The 23,355-nt window shown below is 41.8% G+C and overlaps 1 protein-coding gene across 3 annotated transcripts; it reads right to left on the bottom strand.

The window, feature by feature from the left end:
• Positions 1-237: 237 nt before the first annotated feature.
• Positions 238-15,780, bottom strand: PEX2 (peroxisomal biogenesis factor 2). Of its 3 annotated transcripts, none has more exons than XM_043483605.1 (3): positions 15,293-15,780; positions 14,530-14,669; positions 238-1,537 (listed from the first exon to the last, which is right to left on the bottom strand). In XM_043483605.1, exons 1-3 carry the CDS (start codon positions 15,632-15,634, stop codon positions 604-606), a joined length of 1,416 nt encoding a protein of 471 aa, XP_043339540.1. In that variant the 5' UTR covers positions 15,635-15,780; the 3' UTR covers positions 238-603. The 3 variants fall into 3 exon arrangements, with proteins under 3 accessions (XP_043339540.1, XP_043339542.1, XP_043339541.1); XM_043483607.1 differs by lacking the exon at positions 14,530-14,669 and adding an exon at positions 3,725-3,882 and having other exon boundaries at positions 15,293-15,417; XM_043483606.1 differs by lacking the exon at positions 14,530-14,669 and having other exon boundaries at positions 15,293-15,411.
• Positions 15,781-23,355: the final 7,575 nt, after the last annotated feature.

Raw genomic sequence — 23,355 nt, forward strand, 5'->3', positions numbered from 1 at the left:
ATTAGGAGAGAAACTCTTTGGCTAGTGGGATCAGGAAGCTGGTAGGATGGAAGTCTTGAGCCTCTGGTGGCTGTCATTAGCCCTGAGAATGAAGCAGACAGAACCCCTTAAAAGCTGGCTTCAGAGAAAAGCTTACAATTACAATCGGGACACTGGGTCTGAAAGTTTCAAACAGGTCTTACTCTTGTTACTGTATAATGTTCTGGTGTCATTTCTGAAAATAAATGCACCCTCAGCCCAGAGTTTCCACAATCTTTTATTTTTAGTCTCACCTCTTTCCAGGAAGTGGCAGAATGGAGCATTCTTAGTGGTCATTTGTTTAAAAAAAAAACAAAACAAACACCAAAAAACTGCCCATTATTCTTGACGTTAAAAATTAAACACAATGATTAAAAAAAAATAGCATGTTACCATTTATATCACATATTTAGGATCATGTGGTTTCCAGTGCGAGTAGAATGTGGTTGTGCCTGGGAAGGAACAGAAGGCAGTGGCTGAGAAGCACATGTCCTCATAAAACATATCTAAGTAGTACACTCAGGATGACTCATGCTAAGGATTTAGACATAATACGGTTCTTCTCAGAGGAACCAACTTTAGTTTCTATGGGACACTGACTTCTGCCATCTCGATGCCCGATTTCAAGGGTTGCAGGCTATGGACTTCTGTGCCACACTTAGGACAAGTGAAGGACATGTCAAATAAGAAGCTACTCTTCACGCAGTAGTAACAGAAGACATGCTCGCAGCCAATGGTGTGAGGCATGGTGGGCCACTCCCCACACAGAGAACACTGTCTGCCACTGGTTGCCGGCGTGCTGTCGCTGCCTGGGGCTCCGGTCAGCGGGACACACCATGAAGAGAGCTTGGCTCTCAACTTCTGGACATTGATGAGGGGGAGGAGAAAAATCAGAAACTCGGCAAAGCCGTGCCAGAGGAGTTCCCTATTCATATACTCAAAGCCCACTTCTCGGACAATTTGGGGCTTGTGAAAGACAGAACGGATGCCCAGCAGGCGTTCAGTCAAAGTTGCAAACTTGCCCCTTTGGAGGAAGATCAAGAAATTAATCAACCCGCCTAACTTCAGAAGTCCGACCACCAGATTCACACACTGCTTGGCTTTCCTGAAGGATGCGATGTGACGGTTCCGAAACAAATCGTAGCATCGCTCTTCTAACCACTTGCCACCAATAGTGCAGAGAGCATACCACAGTTTCTGGTTTCTGCTCGGTGGCTGGTAGCTCAGGTTTGGGGATAGATCGTTCTGGTACTGAATATTCAACACTGACTGTCCCACTGTGGCATTTTTAGAGTAGATGGTGAATCTCCACAAGAAAAGCCACAAGAATGCTTTCACCTCTGGTTCAAAGCGGGCTAACAGCCCTGGCTTAAATCCATGAAAGCACTGAGTAAACTGGGACCAAACGAGCTGCTCCAGGGCCTTGTTTAGTTCAAGCGCATCCAACTGGCTGATTCTTAGCACTCTGTTTGTCCGCTCTGCATTCTCGTCTCTGGAAGCCATGCCTTTCTGAAGGTCTCTAGGAAAAAGTACAATTAGAAACCATCACTGACGGAGCAGTTTCTCAGAGCTATCTAAAATGCTGTCTTCCAGGCTGCAATCCTCATTTTGCCCCAGAACTTAACTACCCCCCCACACAAAAAGAAAACATCATCCAACAGTCGCAATCTTGTACTGTCTTCCCAACTTAGAGCTGCAAAACTGTGCCACGTAAGTGACAACGGACAGAGGAGACAGGCATTCTGTGAAATCCTTGCCTCACACTAGCCAAGAGCTGGAGGGAAAGAAAGAAGCGGGTCAGGACAGAGTCCCCCTTTTTTTTAATCCATTCATGACTCTATCCCCTCCCAGCCTTTCCTCATTCTGGCTGCTGAGCTCCCCACTGGATGATATCTGATGGGTCTGTCTTCCCTTTTGCCTCCTTCAAGGCCTGTCCCACACTGCCATACTTTGAAAACACAAGCCTTCCCAAGTGGACCCCCAAGGCTGCTTTCCTCAAGCTTCACCCTCTAGTTATCAAGTGCTCCCTTCTCTTGCTCACTACTGGACATTTGTTGTCTGCTCCCTTCACCTGGAACAATCTGCTCCCGTTCTCTAACTGGAGAACTCACATTGCCTGGAAACCCCAGAGACAGAGGAGTCTGGTGGGCTATAGTCCGTGGGGTTGCAAAAGAGGTGGTTGTGACTCAGTGACTAAACAACTAAGTTTTTAAGTACTAGCTTAGGGACCACTTCTAATTTAGTTGCCTCTCTAGCTGTTTCTTTAGCTAGAAAGAAAGTTCTCTCTCTTTGTCTTTCCTCTTTCATGATTTTATGTCCCTACTGTATATAAACTACTTTTCAACTGTCTATTTCCTCCACTAGAGGATAAACCCTGTGGCAAAGACTGAGTCTTTTTACAGCTGATTCTTAGCAAATAGCCCAGTGCATGGTATAGAGAATGCTTCCCACAAATTTGAGACGAGTAGAACAAGGAACAGGAAAGTCTGGAGTGGGTGAGGGGTAGAAAATACAAATTCCCACCCAAGAACCTTTCAAATGATTTTGAGTTACCATATCTCGACAGCTGATTGCCACATCTTTCAACATGTTTGTTGCTCACCGGCTTTTTCCTAATCAATGTGTCAGAAGCCCATGATAATACGGGAGAACCCCGTCCCAACCCTTGTGGAGATCATAATCAAGTGACTGGGAAGAGGGATGAAGCAAGAGTGTACTGCAGAAAATTATAAATAGGCAATTACAAGGAGATGTGAAAGGTGATGTGCAAGGGGAACTTAAGAACACCGTGCTTACAATTAGACCTCAGAAGGTCCAAGAAGCCTTCATGGAAGAGGAAAGATCTCCTGAAGGCAGCCACCTGAAGAATCAGCAGTGTCAGGGGGGTAAAGAAAAGTAAGAAAACCACTCCTACAGAGGGAACAGCGTGTGCTAAGGATGGGAGGAGCCAGGACAAAAGATCAGGCTGGAAAGGAAAGTGAAAGACTGATGCTAAAGGCACTAACAGCCAACTTGAGGAGGCTGTATTTTACCAAGAAGGTAACGGGGAGACACTGCAGAACGGTAAGGAAAGAACCGATCAACTCTGCATTTTAAACGAGTTCTGGCCACACGGAGAACGGATTAGAGGCTGAAAGACTGGAGGCAGAGAGACCAATTAAGATGATTGTTAACATGATTTAGGGAGAAACTAATGATGGTCTAAATTAGAAGGGTATCAGTGGGGATGGAGAAAAATAGGTACCTTTGAAAGCTAGGAGGTGGAAGGATGGACATGACTCAGTGAGAAGTAAGCCAAGAATAACTGACTTGAGTAATGGTGTGGATGGTAGTCCAATTCTCTGAAATAGGAAACATATGCAGAGATATAGGTTTGAAGGGAAAGATAATAAATCTGGGCAGTTTTAGAGAGCTGAGGCCCCTATGAGACAGCTAAGTGGAAAAGCTCAGTAGGAAGTTCTGAGGATATATGGGAGAGAGATTTGGGGAGGAGATTTTGTGTGAGCCCCTCTGATGGGACTGATCTATTTTAAATCTACTTGATCTATTTAGATGCTAAGATCAGGAAGACAGTTGTCTAAAGATAGGCAGGTCCTGCCTATTCACAGCACATCCAACTTTCTTTGTACAATATAATCTTATTCCCCTGGTTTCCTTCTCCAGTCACTGTGGCATTTCATGGGTCACGTTCACTGCCATCACCAACCTTTGACCTTTCAATCTTTCTCTGCTGGGGTCTGTGTATCACAGTCCTGTTGTCTCTCCGTGCCTGTAGTCTAGTGGCCTTCACGCCTGAGCATTAATCACCATCACATGTAGGACTTGTTAGACTGTGCCCCTCAGTTCCGGAGTTTCTGATGTCCTCTGGAATGGGCACCAATAATTTGCATTTTTAGCAAGTTCCCTGGTGATGTTGTGAATTACTGAGCTAGTCCACTTTCAGGCAAAATTCATGATTCTGTGGGCATATCTATCACCCACACAGCGCAATGCGCATGCCAGCCCTCCCACCTTTGTTGCTTGGTTATCGTCCATAGATCTGCAGAGGCTCTTACAGATCTCACCCTGATGCAGTTTTCTCTTTCTGCTACCATGCAGTCCTTGTGAGACTGAGACCACTCAGAGATTTCACAAAGTTTACGAGCATCAATGTATCCTAGCTCTGCAGGTGCTTGGGATGCAAAGATGAAGATGCCAACCTGGGTCTGCATAAGGAAGCAGGCAAATGGATGGACAAGTCAGGCAGCAGCAGAATTACATGGTATTGCAAGATTCTCAAAGATGCTGCATAAAATTTCAGCATTATCTCAACAGAGAAAGACTTTCAATATTTATGCAAAAAAAATTATTAGTGATTATTTTTTCTCACATTTTATGCAATTTAAAGTCTTCTTTAAACTTATCATTTATGTAATTAAATAAAGGTCCATATAGTCAAAGCTATGTTTTTACCAGCAGTCAAGTACAGATGTGAGAGCTGGATCATAATAAAGGTTGAGCACCAAAGAACTGACACTTTCGAACTGTTGCTGGAGAAGACTCTTGAGAGTCCCTTGAACAGCAAGGAGATCAAACTAGTCAATTCTAAAGGAAATCAACCCAGAATATTCATCGGAAGGACTGATGCTGAAGCTGAAGCTCCAGTACTGTGGCCAGCTGATGCAAAGAGCCAAATCACTGGAAGAGACCCTGACGTATTTAAGAAACATAATTAAGGAAAAAAACAAAAACTAAAGCATCACTTAAAAAACCTCATAGGCAAACCAAAATCTATAAAATTATTTGTTCAGATTTACCAAATCTTCTCTTACCTCACTGACCCCAGGATAAAGCACAAACTTCTTAGATCTAATCTAGCCCAATTCTGTGTCCTTCTTAGTAACCATATAATCAGTTATTCACTGAAGTCTTTATTTTACTTCTAAAAGATTTTTTTGACGTGGACAATTTTTTAAAGTCTTTATTGAGTTCGTTACATTATTGTTTCTATTTTATGTTTTTTTTTGGCTGAGAGGCCTGTGGGATCTTCACTTCCTGACCAGGGATGGAACTGCACTCCCTGGGTTGGAACTGCACTCCCTGGGTTGGAGGACGGCAGAGTTTTAACCACTGGGTCACCAGGCAAAACCAAAAAAATTTTAACTGACTCTCTTTCGGTCTTGCCTCTATGCCTTTTCTCACGTACCCGGAACACTTACCTTCTCTACCATCTCCTCCTGCCACCCTATTTGAACATTCTGCTTCACAATTCTCTCTCCATTCCCACTGTCACCATTTTTAACTATAGCAGCAGCTGCCTGGGCCATATGCTGGAGTCCTCACCCGTCGTCTGAACACACCTTTCCCGAACTTAACCATAAACTAGCAAAGGGAAACCGCCTCACAGCTGCTTCTCAAGGTACCTGCCGTCCACAGAGACTCTGACACCTCACTCAATTCTCCTCACGCAAAACTCTATCATCACTCGGGATACGTGAAAACACAGTATACACAACTCCTCTCCTGTGACAGTCTGGACAACTCGGCATGCTTCCCAGGTTTTGTATCCTGTGGTCAACAAGATAAAGGAAGTTCTCTTGTTTGTCAAAGTACTCCTGAAGAGCTCAGGCTGTACTGGACCTCAACGCCAACACTTCAGCCTTCTCCCGTCACCCCATCCATGCCCCTACTGAACCGGATGCATCAGTCATTTTTTCAGCTGTGCGTTCAGTGTCTCAGTAATGTTCGACTCTTTGCAAGCCCACGGGCTCCCGTAAGGCTCCTCTGTGGAATTTTCCAGGCAAGAATACTGGAGTAGGCTGCCGTTTCCCTCTTCATTTCAGTTGAGTAGCAGATGAAATTTATGGCGTGTGTTAAGAGGGCCAGTTGTGCCAACTTATGTATCTTCAGATATCGAGTCACAACCAGTTCTTGGTAATCTTTATAGGACTTACTGCAAAGATGGGCCAGCTGTAGCAGTTGCTCAGTGAAGGTCTGTTGAACTCACACGTGGTGGAGTGAGTAGTTTGGTAGTGAATCAATGTTCAGACTGAACACTGCTGATAAACTGCAGTCTGAGGGCAGCTCTCTCGTTTCAGGTTCCTTACTTGTATGCAGGAAGAAACTGCTCAGAGAGACTGGCTTCTGAGAGGAATCACTGATCTCAAATCCCTCATTTCTGGAGGAATCATACTTAAGTACAGTTAGTAAAGACAGGAATTTTTAATGGCTGCCAGGAAAGAAGACTTAACACACTCTCTAACCAATCCAATATTTAACAATCCTTATCATCAGAAAATTCTTTCTTATACCTTCTGTTACAGTTTAACTTTCTTTTTTTTTCCTTTCCTCTTCTTCACCCCAGGTCTGGCCTCGGTGTAGATTAAGAACAGCTGGGCCCGATCTCCTCTCTACAGAAGACTCTTTACTAGAGCAAAAGACTATTATTAAACTGTTCTTCCAGATGAATAATTTGTTTCATTTTGTTTTGTTTTAGGCTTCAGTATCCAACATTTTAGTCATTTTTGTGACTTCTTTTCATTGTAAACATAGAACAGGCATTGTCTATTTGGCATCACAGAGTGTTAACGTAGGAGCATAGCCTTCCTATTGCTCTGTAATCCTGTTCAGGCGACTGGGACAGAGTGCAAAGACCAGGTTTAAAATCAGATAGACTCGGGCTCAAGCTTCAGCTTGGTCTCTTGGCTGCTAAGTCATCTTAAAAAAATCATTAGCAGCAGATTCTTCTAAGAGTTGGAAGTGAATGGCTACCTCAAGATGTTGCTGAGATTAAAACAGACAATGCTGTGTAAGTGGTTTGGAAACAGGCAGTCAGTATTACTATCACATTATTGCTACTTTGGCTAGGGATGAGCTTTAGAAGAAAAAGACTCGGTTGACTTTGGTAAATCTCATTTCAAAAGACTGAAATCTTCATTATTACTTATCTAATGCCTCAACCAACCTGTGGTAAAAGGATTGCCCCTGTCCCCCCCAGGAAATACTGACTACACCATTAAAATATAAACTGTGGCAGTTACACAGTGAACACTATGTCACCGTGATGTGGGTTTGTGTGGGGGTCAGATGGGAAGGGGCAGAAACATGGTCTAGTGGAACTCATGCATCCTATCAGAGGAGATGCTGGGGTGGGAATCCTGAGAGGATGGGGGGCATCCCAGCATGACCTGCTCTCTCGGTTGTCTCACCTCCATCCACATGGCTGTGCCTGTTTATCCGGAAGCAAAGAAACCTCTCCGGATGCACACTGATAGCGTCTAACTCGGGGGTGCTTCACCGAACAGGGCCTGGTACCGGCAGTCCGAGAGAAGCATCCAACCTTGGTTTACCATCAACATGCTCCGTTCAGTTCCTCCTCCTCCCCCCTCTTTCTGGCAGGTACAGTTTTTCTAAGATATTGGCTTTAAAGAAGGGCACTGCTCAAGAGTAGAAGAAACTGATGAGATCGAAGTAACTACAAGTTTAATTCATCTGATTATGGAACTTTTTCCCTCCACTGCTGGACAATAATATTTGGCTGAAGTAGGTGTAGGACACAGAAAAAATGCCATAAGTGTTTTTAGATCACATAAAGTTATTCTCAATCTAATGGAAAAAGTTTGTGTTTCGGTGAATCTAAATCTCTGACAAATCGCTACTCAATTTAATATTTATTGAGTGCCCACAAAATGCCAGGCATTCTCCTACATTTCAGGGGTCGATCCAAATAGTTAACTCTTAGTTAACTTCCTTTTAGTAAGGCATTTCTAAAGAAATAGGACATTACAATAATCAAGACTAGCCACTTATCTCTGAAGAAAAGAATGGATCTCAAGATACGAAAACACTAGGAAGGATCACAAAACTCCCTGGGGCAGAAAAGAGAAAACTTAGATTTAATACTGTGCAAACTGCAGAAATATGCAAGCACTGACCCCAGCCATGGTCCACCTGGGAAACAGGGGGAGATGGGTTTCAACGGGAGCTGTGTCCTTATGAAACCCCACTAACGTGGTTGCACTTGTTTGGAAGTAAAGAAAGAAGTTGTCTGCTGTGACCAGAGCAGAATGGCTTGGCAGGAGAGACTGGCTGAAGAGTTAAACCCCTGCAAAAAAGACTCTGTTTTAAGGAAATCACATTGATTTTGTAGCCATGAGTAATGACTGAAGAGAAGGGACTGAACCGGATATAAATTTTAGAAGATTAACCTGATTGCAGAATTTAAGCAAAGGAAAACTGCAATTCTGCAGGACCAGCTCCAGCAGCTGGCCCCCAACCTTTTTGGCACAAAGGACCAGTTATATAGAAGAGAGTTTTTCCACGGATGGGAGTGGGGATGGTTCAGGTGGTAATGCAAGTGATGGGGAAGGATGAGGCGCAGCGGCAGATGAAGCCTCACTGTTCACCCCGCCGCTCATCTCCTGCCGCGCGGCTGGGTTCCTAACAGGCACAGACTGGTACCAGTAGGTGGCCTGGGAGCTGGGGACTCCTGAGTCATACGACTCCTGTGACCTTTCCAGGACCTTAACTGAGGTGTTGATTAATAACTTTCTGAACAAGTCTGGTAAGCTGACCTGCTTCACTGACAACTATGAAAATTAGAAAGATTACAGCATCCTCACGTTTTTCAATCAAAAATCCCCAACTCTTCTGGAAACCAGTGCTTTCCTGACTCTGCTACACTTCTTGCTATCCAAGGCCTACTACTGGTCGGCCTACTTCTACTTCCAAAAATTTAAATATTAAAAATACTATTATAATTGGTTCTTGTAGGTTGTTATCTAGTTTCACAAAAGTAGCTCAAACTTAAATGGTTAAATACAAACTAATTTTTTTTTTAAGTTGGGATTGTTTTGAATTGAAACAAATACCATCAGATTTAATTCAAATTGATTTTTCCAGAAAGACAAAATCTGGTGATGCTTCTTCCTGCTCTGCAATGAGGTCTGCTTCTTTTAAAGCACAATCCTATCAACCTCTCCCTCTCCACCCCCCATTTCCCAAACTATACTAAGATTCTGAAAAGTTAACCCGGGGAAAACATTTATGGCCATGCAAAGAGACTTATAAAAACAATTAAAAGTATAATTGGCACTAAGTAAATTCACGTTCAGTGAAGGATACTATGTTAAGGACATGCGAAGAAGATGCTTAAGGCAAAATCAAGACCAGATAAAAAGTATAGCATCTACAAGGGTTAGTGTGATTAACTTGTCACATAAATATGTTTAAGACAAAATGATCGAGCACTAAAAAACTATTAAAAAGGTCTCCTGCTGACATTTTATCACTAGACATGTCACACTGCTTTTCTTTCACAGGGAAAAAACAACTGAAAATTCGTTTACTGAGAGCGGCGATATATAACCTTATCCCTTAAATAACTCATGCTTTCCTTTTAAGCTTTTCATTCCCCAAATAAAACTTTGTCATCTATACTGCATTCCAAAACCAAAATGAAGGACTTTTTATCTCACTACAGTGGGAAGAATTTCTCAGGACGTCTTCCAGCGCTTTTATTGAGTATTGTACAAATTATGAATGAATATATTTTATTTAAAAACATGTTATTGACAGAAATCTATCAATAATAATGTGGGTATTGTCAAGGGCCTGTCAATATTAATGTAATTATGATTAAGGGCATAACATGGATTTTTAGCTATAATACCAAGTAACATCTCCTGCATTACTGCTATCAATAAACACATTATTATTGACCTGTTTCAAGATGCTCAGTACTAGATGTATTACCATTAGGCATGTTTGTCAATGCATACTGCCGACAAAAATTCTACATTTAAATTTACAGTCTTTGCAAACTTTGTCAGCAGAAACATGTGATTCCCAAGCAATTGCTAAGGTTTCAAATCCATCCACACACTCTCTGCCAGGCTATTCTTTTCCAGACCCACAATCATCGACTGATTTCCAATACGACAATGCTGCTGCCACACTGTCTTAAGGGTTCTGGTGATATAAATGGATGAGACCATTTCTGCCTTTTAGTTTTTTTTTTTTAATCTTAACTGGCACTTCACATTAGGAGGTTATATGAATAAAGTTCTACAACCTGAGATCTTAAGCTTTGAACCTCTACCCTACTATTTTATTTCCATTGTGTAGTCAGATAGATTTACTGTCCATTGTATTGAAATCAATACTAATAAAAGAGAGATTTTAACAGGACGCTGATTCCCAGAACACACTGCAAACATAAGCAAAAGAGGAAAAAAGCAATGGCTGGGACCCATTAGACCCTTGTGACCTCTGGCACTGTGAACAGGCCTAGAAATCAATGACTGTAAGTTCAAATCCCACTTCTGCCACAGCCTTGCTAAGTGACATGTCAGTGCTGTTTCGTTCATCTCTTTCATCAAATATAAATGAAGTCACAATAGCTTATAGGTATCTGATGATATAAACCCCAACTGTGCTCATTTGGCAGAGAAGGCAATGGCACCCCACTCTGGGACTCTTGCCTGAAAAATCCCATGGACGGAGGAGCCTGGTAGGCTGCAGTCCATGGGGTCGCTAGGAGTCGGACACGACTGAGCGACTTCACTTTCACTTTTCCCTTTCATGCATTGGAGAAGGAAATGGCAACCCACTTCAGTATTCTTGCCTGGAGAATCCCAGGGACGGGGGAGCCTGGTGGACTGCTGCCTATGGGGTTGCACAGAGTCGGATACGACTGAAGCGACTTAGCAGCAGCAGCAGTGCTCATTTGGATACAGACAAGACATGCAGAATTTAAAAATTCCCTTATGAACACTAAATTACTCGTAACTTAAATGCAATCCTCATCAAATGCAAACGGAATTTTTCTTTCGGGGTGTGGTAGTGGGTACGTAACAGAATGTCTCCACAATATAGCTGAAGGATAAACTTCCAAATAGCACACATTTTTCAAACACATGAACAACGATAAGTTATTCTTTTTATCTGGAGAGAATTGGGAATTCAACTCAAAGACTAAAATCTTCACCACTATAATCGGTCTTACACAATTGAGCACCTTACCTATTTCACTTACGATGTATTTACTCAAGTATCTAAAAGTAACACAAACTTTTTTTTTTTAACCTGGGGACAGAATTTCCCATTACCTTGGCCTTGCTTCACAAATACATTTTAAGCATGGCACTCATCTTTTCTCTCAGAAAACTGATACTTCTGAGTCTCTGAGGGAGAAAGCACACTGTGGAAATAAAGAGCAAATGTCTGAAGGAGACTTAAACTGGTTCTGATGAGTTCTGTATTCTGGCCCAGGTTCACTAGTAGCCTGTGTGACTCTGGACAAGTCATTTTACCACACTAGACTCTTCAGCAGTTAAAAAAAAAGTCCTATAAAAAGCCTACCTCTCTAGACTCATCATGGGAATTATTTTAGAAAACCCTGGAAGAGAAAAAATAAAAGTACAGTCATTTCCAACTGTAGTAAGGGTTAATGTCAAACATGAGTAAGGAAAAGGCTAGAGAAAGTAGAGAAATCAGAACAATAGCACCCATGAGACAGACTCAATCCTCAACAGAAAAAAAACAGAGAAGCCTGATGGAAGACAAACCCAATTCCCAAACGATTTGGGAGTTTACAACTGCAGTAAACCTATACTATTTACTTCCTGGATACAGAGTGCTGTAAGTGACCACTATAGCTAAGTGCCCTTTGCAAAAAAAATCAAATATTATTTAATCCTTACAACATTATGAAAGAGGTTTTTTTTTTTTTTTTTTTGGTATTTTGTTTTAAAGCAAGGAAACTGAAGCACAGGGAGATGACCTGTGTGAAATAACACAAGGAGTGGTGGGACCATGCTCTGTACCAGCCTCCAATATGGACAAGCTAGTGGCAGACCTAACAGATGAACAGAAACACCTTAGGATGGCACTGCAGGACTTGCAGATGGGGCGGTTTAAGAGGCTGAATACGTAGTGATGAAGAGTACCGTATGAACTTCAGCAAAAACTGCAATCCAAGGATGAACAAACAAAAGACATGTGAAACTTAGGAGAGCAACTAGATCTTCAAGTACTCTATAAATTTGGAAAAAGATTTTAGGATCTAACTGCCTAAGAAGAGAATTCTAAATGACTTCAAGATTATTGGAACACAGGTTTAATTGCACATTTTATGGAACACGAGAGAATATGAAAACAGCCACAAGGGAACAGAGGTATCAGCAATGGAAGAGGAGGAATTACCACGGGATACATACTATGAAGAAGGCACTGGACGTTTTCTTTACAGTTTCATGACACAATCAATGTTAAGAAGTCAAAAATTAAGAGGGGTCTGATAACGTGCTTAAGGTCAAGCTGGCGATTAGTAAATGCTAGAAAAATGGTGGAACACACAAAAGGAAGTCAGTATGGATATTTGCTAAGCGTGGATCAAACTCAACATCACAGAGCTCAAAACAAAATTTTTTCTCTCAAGGTAATTCTGAAGACCAGACTGCCAGTCAAGCTCCCAGGACTGTAGATGGGAGGAAGAAATTCAAGGAAGCTGGTAAAGTTGCCCACGTTGCTTGGAATTCACCTTATCTACTTTCCCTGCCTTTCCATGTGGTCAGAGAACCATTCGAAGAAACTGTTTGTCAAAAATGAACCAAAGGAATATGGGGATGAGAAAAGGAGGTGCAAACAAATATGATGCACACACATAATATGGGAAGTAAAGGCAATGGTGGGTCACATGACCCTAGAAAGGAACAAGTGCGCATAATCAAAATGGAATTACTCTAGAGCTCCTTTTTTTTAGGTTTTAATAGTTAAAAAGAAAGAAAAGATAACTGGGATGAAATTTTATCTCACGTTATTGACAAACAGGTAAAAAGGAAGAGCTCTGCAAAAAAAAAAAAAAAAAAGGAAATAGATAAAAAGCAATCTAGGAAAGGGCATTTTGATTCCAGAGATGAGAAAAGGTGTGAGAAATTTAGAGTACACAGTGGGAAGGCCTCTAGGGTGGCTCCAGTGGTAAAGAATCCACCTACCAATGCAGGAGACAAGGGTTCGATCCCTGGGTTGGGAAGATCCCCTGGAGGAGGAAATAACAACCCATCCCAGTATTCTTGCCTGGAGAATCCCACAGAGGAGCCTGAAGGGCCACACCCCGTGGGGTTGCAGGGAGTCAAACACAACTTAGCAACTGAACACACACACACACACACACAAGGACAGACGGTGCCGGACACCCTCCTCCCTGCTCCCACATGCAGAAATTAGTGCCGGGATTACAGATGTGGGGCAAGTGGGACAGTCAGGGCTTTTCTCCTGAGGTTTCTTCCACATTCCAAAGGAACTGAAGAGGAACAGGGAATGTGTGAAAATGCTGTCATTTCACAGCAGAGAGAAAAGAGAACGTCCAATTTGCTTCTAGGTTGTCCAACTCAGATAATAAAGTGAAGAAAGAAAGAGGCCAGTGACTCAGGGGAGAACTTCTGCCCGTGAACAAAGTCTGCTTTGTCTTGTGCTACACGAACCAGAGCATGGTGGAGTGCAAAAGGCAAAGAAACTAAAAATGTCCTTTATGCTTTAAGGAAAACGTGAGGCTTGGACTTGGAACTTTACTAGTAAAATGATGTTAGGTAAAACTGCTAACAATCCTTAAGGTTCAGCTGCCAAAAATGGAAAATATCTGCCCTCCCTATTGCAAAGACTGCTATGAGCTTCAAAAATAAGCAAAAATTCTATGGCTAAAATTAAAAAGTAGGGGGAAAAGAGAAAAAGAATAACTGTGATCAAACACAAAGTATTAAAATTTGTATCTATTAAATAAGGTTGAATATGGACAGGTTTGTGGCTCTTGGTAATGAATTAACTGTGCACATATGCATTTTATTGTTTAAAAACCTGTAACAAATGAATGCAAGTTGAATACAAATGAATAATTAATCTACGAAACAAAATTTTAAGGCTACTAGGAAATATATCATCTAGTCTCAGATACAAATTTAATTTTCTTAACAGACTACTGTTTTTCAAGCAGAACAAAAAATAATAGTTGTTCTTGTAAAATACTGCTGAGGGCCAGCTTGCTTTGTTTCTCTTCCGCATGACTCCAGGACATTTCTACAGGAGTTCTTCTACAGAACAGTTTTAAAAACCACAGATTGAGTGCTCCTCCTAATTTCTAAAAATGAGAATAAGGCCAAGGGGTAGAGCTGGTCAGGAGTAGAAACTCAACTCTCTGCACTCAGTCTAGCATGTTCTTTGCTATGTCCCTCTTACTTCTATTTTTTCCCCCATTTCTAAGGAAAATAAAATAAGAGGTTCTTTTTCACTTGTATTGTCAATAAAGAATTTCTAACTCCACTCTTTCTTGTCTTCCAAATCTCATTCTGGCTCAAGACTATTCAACTTTGTTTCTGGATGCAAGAAATGGATAATATGGGCAAGACGAGGGAGAAGATACAGTGAAAAACAAAGAGTCGGTCACCCTGAGATTATTCTGCCAAGGCTTAACGAAAGGTAACTCATTAGGGGAAGGCGGTCAGACTGTAAACTGGTGTAGATGGAACCTCAGCCTACCTGTAATTTCTGCTGTTCAGATATAAAGTGTTCCAGGGACATGACAGAATCCCAATACCGTTAGATGTGAGCCGTGTACAACTTAGTCTCATTCTGTCAACAGCCCTTTCACTAAATGTAGTATTTTCGGAAAATGGGACCTAAAGATAATAAGTAAACAGTGACTTTTAAGGCCTCACAAGAAAAATGACTTTTATATTCTATTTATCAGGTATCAATGTTAAATGTAACTGACTCATCCTAAGCAATTTTCTAAGAAAATTCTCAGTAGTTTTTTCTCCCCAAGAAAATTAAAACTGCTTTTGAGTTTATAGGCTTTTAAAAATACTGGAAACTTAAGCCTACTCAACTTTTTGGTACCAAACAGCGCTATACACGAACCATCAGATATTAAGAAAAGTCTGGATCCTCAGTAATTCTTAAGCCGTTCGAAAGGGTTAAATCTCACCACCGCCAAGTGACAGGAAACGATTTCCAAGTGTGTTCTGGAAAATCACTTCCCAGAACGCAAAGGAAGCTCAAATCTAGCTGTTCTTTTTTTTATTCTTTTTTTAATAGTGCCATCCTAAGACTACTTTTAGGCATTTAGGTTTGCTCCACTTCCTTTCCCAAAATCAGACTTTGCCTCTTCCAGGAAGACAGGAAGCCAATTAAACAGGGAAACAAGCAAAGGGCGACAATTACAAGGTCGTGAAACTCCACGCCCTCCCAGTTGTTAGCAAGACCGCAGGTCCACACTCCGACTCTCTCGGGCGACACTGACCTTAAGAGTCTGCGAAACGCCCCGCTCCAAGTAACTCTTTCTGAAACATCTCTGGGAAGCTTGGCTTTTCCAAGCCGAACCTGCGCTCCACAACCTTCCGGAACTCGTGGGGTTGCGGAGTGACGCAGCACCCGGAAGTGCCTGAAAAAAAAAAAGAAACCAAACCACCGTGAACCTAAACCAACGAGAACCACGCTTTAACGCTCCGCGAAACACCGAACTCCGACGAGCCCGAAGGGCCGAAGAGCCGACGAGCCGAAGGGCCGAAGAGACGACGAGCCGAAGGGCCGAAGAGGACACCTGCGCGCTGATTGGTCTGCTGGCGGTGGGGGAAATCCGCATCTGATTGGCAGGAAAGTCGCGAACCCGGCAGCCCGGGTCCCGGGGCCGCGCGTGGAGAGGCTACCCGGTCAAGGGGCCGCGGGGAAGCCAGGACTCTGGAGGGCCGGGCTTTCCCTGCCTTCGGACAACGGCAGCAGGCCTCTGAACGAGTGCCGCCGAGTGGCGGCGGGGCGCCTCCGCGTCTTGGGGGCTCTTCGCTCGCCAGGTTGGAGGGCCCACTGCGAGATGGCCGGGTGGGGATGGGAGCCTCCGGCTGGAGCTGCAGCATCCGGGCTGGGGTAGTTTTTGCGGCTCGTGGCTTGCCGTGGCGGGAGGGGCGGATGGCTGGTTGGCCTCTGCAGGCTCAGAGAGGCAGGTGGCCTTCAAAGCCGCGGCCCGGGAGGCCTTGCCGTACGAATCGGACCCTCTCTCGCTCTCACAAATCGGGGCCGTGAGCTCCCTGCCGCGGGGTCGGTGTGAATCATCCCAGACCCTTAGAAACGCGGACAGTAGGGTCCCCCAGCCCTGGGCAGCTGAGGCAGGATTTATAGTACTAAGGGCCCGAGGGAAGGTATTTTTTGAGCATTGATCAGGCAATTATGTGTAGCAGTCGTTGAGAACCGCCTCTGCCTATAATAAAGGGATGGCCCTATCTGTCTGGCGTGTTTGCTCAAAGGTTTGAAGGAAGTCTTGTGAGTACAAGCTCTCTGCACTCAGTAGGCCCTAAAAATGTTTGAGCGCATGTCTCCCCCGCTGCGCCTTCTCAGAACCCAGGAGCACGCAGACCTGCAATAAATGTGTTGACAGACATTGTAGAACTCATGCAGTAGATGCAGTGTTTGGTTAATTATCCCGAGGAACAGTTGTTAGGAAGAATTTGAAACATTATGGACAAGATAAAAGAACATTTACCAATGAAGTCTTACATTATTCAAGTTTGTTTTTACATTGAAGGTACACAATTGGTATCAATTATACCTGGAGTTTTGTCCTCTTTCATATATTAAGGAGAACTCAGAAAGATCAGGCCTAAAAGAAGATGGTGATGGTTTCTCGAATTAATGAAATTCCCACTACAGGAACCAACATTATAAATGAGATTGGCTTCCCTGATGGCTCAGAATGCGCCTGCCAGTGCAGGAGATGCTATTTCCATTCCTAGGTGGGAAAGATCCTCTGGAGGAGGGCATGGCAACCCACTCTAGTATTCTTGCCTGAGAAATCCCATGGACAGAAGGAGCCTGATGGACGCTCCATGAGGTCGCCAAAAAGTCGGACACCTGGTAGCTACTAACAGCAGAGGAGCTCCAAGTTGAAAGGATATGTAGTTCACTTAGGTACAGGAGGGAAGGTGTCTCCAGAGCTCCAGTTGGCCAACTAGTAGCCTCTAGCCACCTGAAGCGTGGGTAGGCTGGATTGATGTCTGGTCTAAGTGTAAAATGCACACTATTTCTAAGATAAAAGGTATGAAAAGAAAAGAATGAAAACGACCTCATTTGTTGCATTGGCTACATGTCAACATGAGAATGTTTCAGAAAATGTAAAATTACATATATGGCTCCTGTTACATTTATGTTGGGTAGGGCTGTTCTAGAGGGTAAGAAAAGCTCTTTGAAGAAGACCAAGTCTTTTCATGTAGCAATTGTAAAGGAAGGTAACCATGTTGAGCCTACATCTGTGCTTCATTTAATTTTTATGAAAAGGAGAAAATAGGACCCTCCCCTCCCCCCCAAAAAAAAAGACTAACATAGGGAACATTTTCAGAATGCAAGTTCTAATTCATGGAGCCTTATGTATGTCACATGAGAATATTGTGATATCAGTTGATAATAAAAAGATACCAAGCTATCAAGAAATTTGAATTATGTTTTAAGGAGTCTGATTATGAGGGCAAAACATAGAAAATTTAAGATTTCTATTGAAAATATTTCAGATAGCTTCTGGGTTTTATCATTCAACCTCTAGATATGGTGAACTTTTTTCAGTTTTCTAGTGAGGTTTCAGGTAAACTTTTCCAATACATTTATTTTTCATTCATTTATTTAACAAAAGCCTGCTGAGGGCTCTGGGTATTGCAAGGGAGTGTTATAAAGGTGAACACTCAGACATGGCCCTTACTCTCTCATAACTAACCAGTATCAATTCAGAAACAGTTAAAAAGCACATAATAACCAAGGCATAGTGTCTTTTGTCTTTGAGTGAGTGCTTTACCTCGGTAAATTCAGTACATTAATTGTCTTCAACCCAGTATTTATATATTACTGCTCATGTATTAATGAAGAGCCTTACAAGGACTAGATAGGGGCTTAAAATATGTTGGTAAAAAATCAAAGTATACTTAATTCATCTGTTAATTGTCAGAACTTAAGAAAAAAATTAAATTTGAGTATTCACCTTTAAATAGAAAAGATGAAAAAATTACAATAGCATCTTATTTGTGATACCTTCTTTTAGCCTTTCAGCAACTTTTAGGTTCTAGTGAATTTAATAATAGAAATGTAAAAGAGACATTGATTTATGCCCCTAACATAGTTTAAAATTGCTGACTTAAAAAAGCTAAATTTATTTTAGCATATTACAAAGTTCTTAAATCAATATATTTGAGTCTTTTAGGAAAAAGGTAAACATAAATCTTATGTTAGTTTACTACTGCTGCTGTAACAAATTATTGCAAAGTTAGTGGCTCAAAACAACACCAGTGTATTATCTTACAGTTCTGTGGTCCCAAGTCCAACTGGGGTCTCCCTGGGCTAAAATCAAAGTGTCTGTGGGTCTGTGTTCCTTTCTAGAGCATCTGGGGAAGAATTGGGTTTTTTTGTTGTTGTTGTTTATTCAGATAGTTGACCAGATCCAGTTGCTTTCTATATAGTATTGAGGTCCCTGGTTCCTGGCCAGCTATTAGCTGAGAGATGTTCCCAGCTTCTAGAAGCCATTCACATTGCTTGGGTTGTGGCCCTCCTGCTCTATCTTCAGAGCCACCCATGGTAGGTTGAGATCCTCTCATCCTTCTGATTTCTCTTACCTTTTCTTTAATTTCAGTCTTTTAAATCTCCTGTTAGGTTGAGCCTACCTAGAAAATCCAGGATACTCTCTCCACGTCAAGGTCTGTAACCTTAACTACATCCTTCAAGTCCTGTTTGCTGTAGTGAAGTGACGTATTCATGGGTTCCAGGGATTAAGGCATGGACATTTTTAGGGGTCATTATTCTGCCTACCACAGATCTTAATTGGGTCCATGCAGTATAGCCATAATTTCTTTTTTTTTTTTTTGGGAAATATTTTGAAAATTTATTAAGGTACATATACAAATACAGAGTATCCGTGAGGGTAAAAGCAGCAGGGAAAACTGTTATTCTTGTCATTCTGCATACCACAGATCTTAATTGGGTCCATGCAGTATAGCCATAATTTCTTAGGAGTACTCTCAGTACTTTAGGATAGAATAGCAATGTTTATAATAACAGGTAGAATGATGCTGAAGCTGAAGCTGTAATACTTTGGCCACCTGATGTGAAGAGCTGACTCACTGGAAAAGACCCTAATGCTAGGAAAGATTGAGGGCAGGAGGAGAAGGGAGCAATAAAGGATAAGATGGTTGGATGGCATCACCAACTCAGTGGACATGAGTTTGAGCAAACTCCAGGAGATAGTGAAGGACAGGAAAGCCTGGAGTGCTGCACTTACGGAGTCGCAAAAAGTTGGACATGACAGTAACTAAACAACAACTAACTTTATTGGATGTTTGATATATTCCAGGCACTATTCTAAACCCTTTTTCTGCATTTACTCAGAAATGTAGAAATGCCCCAGGAGACAAGCGCTGTGGTCCCCACTTATAGATAAGCAAACAGGTTCATAGTAGGAAAGTGACTTGCCTACTTGTCACAGCTGTTAAGTGGTAGAATGAGGATTTGAATGTACATGGTCTGTCTGACTCCAGGGCCTTTGCAGGCTCTGACCCACAACATAGAAGAAATAATTTTGAACGTTTGGATTTATTAAACATGCTTTAGTGATATAGTGACTATGAGTTCAGGCACTAGTATAACAATGTGTGGATTTATATTCTATCTTTACCAGTTACTTGATGACCTAGACAAGTTACCTAACCTCCCTGGGTCTCAATTAACAATAAACTAAATTCATAGTAACACTTGAGGACTAAATGAGACACTATATATAAAGTACGTACTTATAACAGTGCCTCTGCATGAGCTATTGCTAGCTATTATTATTGATGACAATTCAACTTCTAAAAACAGCAGTTTATTGTAAAAAGTAATGTTTCCTTTATGAAAATTCAGTCGCTTTATGAAATAAAAACTGAAAGTTACAAAAAAAAAAAAAACTGAAAGTTAATCTTTTTCCTTTTCAAAGACCACACCGTTTTCTCCTTTCCCAGTCTCTAATTACTCTCCATTCCAAACCAGCTGCCATCTTTCTGGCAACGTTACTTTCTCCAATCAGGTGTTACGCTGTTGAACACTTTAGACACTTTGTCCAGGCTCTAGTTGCCCCAGGTTAACCTCCAAATTCCTTAGAAAGGCACCAGGACTCAAACTCCAAGTACCCTGTGCTGCCCGGTATTTACACAGCCCCCATTTCTAACTTCGATTTTCTTTTGCAATTTTTGTTCCTGAAGGAGACATAGTGTTAATATACCACTACAAACCTACCCCCTTTTCCAATAATCTTTGCTGCCGTTGCTTCAGTTCCAACCGTCCTGCTCTCTGCACTTTAAGTCATCCCCAACAAATCCATGGCCTCCAGTCTTACCACCCCTCAAACTCTTACTCTCCTCCCAGTTCACCAGAATAGTCTTTCTAAAATACAAAACTCCACATTACTGTCCTCCTTCAAACCCTTCATTGTCTTTTCCAGACCCCATTCCTGCAATTATTCCTTTCCTTATGTCTTTTAACACCGATTAAGTGCTTCAGCTGTTGCCTCCAAGGTATGCTTATTTAAGAACTTTCTTGCCTTCTAAATCATGAACACATTGATAGGGATTAAGAGATGCTTTTGCTTGCCTGAAGTTATTACATAATTTTACTACTGCCTATGTACATGTCTGTCTGTTGTTTCTGAACTGTGAACTCTTTGAGGGGAGGCTTGTGGTATTTTCTGTTTATCTCTGTGCCCAAGAAGTAGAAGGTGCTTAGTCATTGTTGAATGAATTAATAAAGAAAAATAACCCCACATACATATAATTGAAAAAATGCTGCTTAAATCCCCAAATCTGTTTATTGAGACTATATAAGGTCCTGATTTTAGAAGCCACATAACTGGTGGTTAAGAGCATGGACTCTCGAGTCAGAGTATTTGGCTTTGAATTCTGACTCTGCCACTTACTACCTGTTCACTATGAACCTTGAGTCTATTCTTTGTAAAACAGGGATGATAATAGTATACCTATCTCTTTGGGTTAATAGAGCCAAATGAGTTCTTGTTTATGAAATGTTTACAATAGCATTTACCACATAGTAAATATTTTGTAAGCGTTGGTTAAGTAAAAATATGACAGTTTATGCTCTTATTACACTTGTAGCCCACCAGGCTCCTCTGTCCATGGGATTCTCCAAGCTAGACTACTTGAGTAGGTTGCCATTTCCTTCTCCAGGGAATCTTCCCAACCCAGGAATCGAACCTTGGTTTCCTGCATTGCAGGTAAATTCTTTACCAACTGAGCTACAAGGGAAGCCCTGATGATAGCTAATGTCCTTATAATACAGTGATAAAAAATACCCCAGTGTTTTGTAATTGTGATATTTAACTAGAGATTTCTAAACTTTCAATGATTTTTGATATCTTAAAAATATATAAAATATATTTTGATGACTAAAGTTGTGATGTTGTATGCTGCCCTGTAAAGAGGCCAAGGAACTAAGGGCAGCACCTGGCCAAAAGCCAGAAAGGAACCAAGGTCCTGAGTCCAGTAGCTTGCTAGGAACTGAGTCCTGCCAAGGACCAGATCATGAACTTAGAAGCGGACCTTTCTCTGGTTGAGCTTTGAGACACCTGCAGCCCCAGTGAACACCTTGATTGCAGCCTTGTGAGAGATCTTGAGCCAAAGGACACTGCTAAACCTCACCCAGATTCCTGATCCATAGAATTATTAGATAATGAGTAATTTTTAAAGCCATTACATTTGGGGGAAATTGTTACACAACAGTAGATAGCTAACGTGTGTCTGTGTGCATACTCAGTCGCATCTGAATCTTTGTGACCCCATGGACTGTAGCCTACCAGGCTCCTCTGTCCATGGGATTCTCCAGGCAAGAATACTGGATTGGGTTGCCATTTCCTTCTCCAGGCGATCTTCCTGACCCAGGGATCAAACCGGGGTCTCCTGCATTGCAGGCAGATTCTTTACTGTCTGAGCTACCAGGGACTAATATATTAATGCTGTTTCAGTATAGATGTGTAACAAAAAACACTTAGAATGAAAAGGCAACTTTGTAGGTTTCCCAGTTATTAATCAAAGCTCTTTCTACTGAAAACATTGATGATAATAATAATAAAATTAGAATATTGGTAGTAATTTACATTTTTTGAATGCCTACTAGGATATAAGCCACCTTTCCAAATTATATATATATATCAGTTCAGTTCGGTAGCTCAGTCATGTCAGACTCTTTGTGACCCCATGGATTGCAGCCTGCCAGGCCTCCCTGTCCATCACCAACTCCCGGAGTTTACTCAAACTCATGTCCATTGAGTCAGTGATGCCATCCTTTCTCTCATCCTCTGTTATCCCCTTCTCCTCCTGCCTTCAATCTTTCCCAATATCAGGGTCTTTTCCAATGAGTCAGGTCTTCACATCAGGTGGCCAAAGTATTGGAGTTTCGGCTTCAACATCAGTCCTTCCAATGAATATTCAGGGCTAATTTCCTTTAGGATTGACTGGTTGGATCTCCTTGCTGTCCAAGGGACTCTTAAGGGTCTTCTCCAACACCACAGTTCAAAAGCATCAATTCTTCTGCGCTCAGCTTTCTTTATAGTCCAACTCTCACATCCATACATGACTACTGGAAAGACCATAGCTTTGACCAGACAGACTTTTGTTGGCAAAGTAATTTCTCTGCTTTTTATATGCTGTTTAGGTTGGTCATAACTTTTCTTCCAAGGAGCAAGCATCTTTTAATTTCATGGCTGCAGTCACCATCTGTAGTGATTTTTGAGCCCCCCAAAATAAAGTCTGTCACTGAAATGCTGTTTCCCCATTTATTTGCCATGAAGTGATGGGACCAGATGCCATGATCTTAATTTTCTGAATGTTGAGTTTTAAGCCAACTTTTTCACTCTCCTCTTTCACTTTCATGAAGAGGCTCTTTAGTTCTTCACTTTCTGCCATACGGATGGTGTCATCTGCATATCTGAGGTTATTGATATTTCTCCCAGCAATCTTGATTCCAGCTTGTGCTTCATCCAGCCCAGCATTTCTCATGATGTACTCTGCATACAAGTTAAATAAGCAGGGTGACAACATACAGCCTTGACTTATTCCTTTCCCTATTTGGAACCAGTCTGTTGTTCCATGTCCCATTCTAGCTGTTGTTTCCTGACCTGCATACAGATTTCTCAAGAGGCAGGTCAGGTGGTCTGGTATTCCCATCTCTTGAAGAATGTTCCACAGTTTATTGTGATCCACACAGTCAAAGGCTTTTGCATAGTCAATAAAACAGAAATATATGTTTTTCTGGAACACTCTTGCTTTCTTGATGATTCAACTGATATTGGCA

Source organism: Cervus canadensis, chromosome 12 (assembly GCF_019320065.1).
Source record: "Cervus canadensis isolate Bull #8, Minnesota chromosome 12, ASM1932006v1, whole genome shotgun sequence".
Taxonomy (NCBI): Eukaryota; Metazoa; Chordata; class Mammalia; order Artiodactyla; family Cervidae; genus Cervus; species Cervus canadensis.

Bases quoted from the DNA above. Each gene is read 5' to 3' on its own strand.
- PEX2 (XM_043483605.1), bottom strand. From the start codon at position 15,634: ATGCGGATTTCCCCCACCGCCAGCAGACCAATCAGCGCGCAGGTGTCC. The intron at 14,670-15,292 runs GTCAGTGTCGCC...TATTATCTTTAG, and splicing joins GCGTTTCGCAGACTCTTAAG to GTCCCATTTTCCGAAAATAC. The intron at 1,538-14,529 runs GTAGGCTGAGGT...ACTTTTTCCTAG, and splicing joins CTGAACAGCAGAAATTACAG to AGACCTTCAGAAAGGCATGG.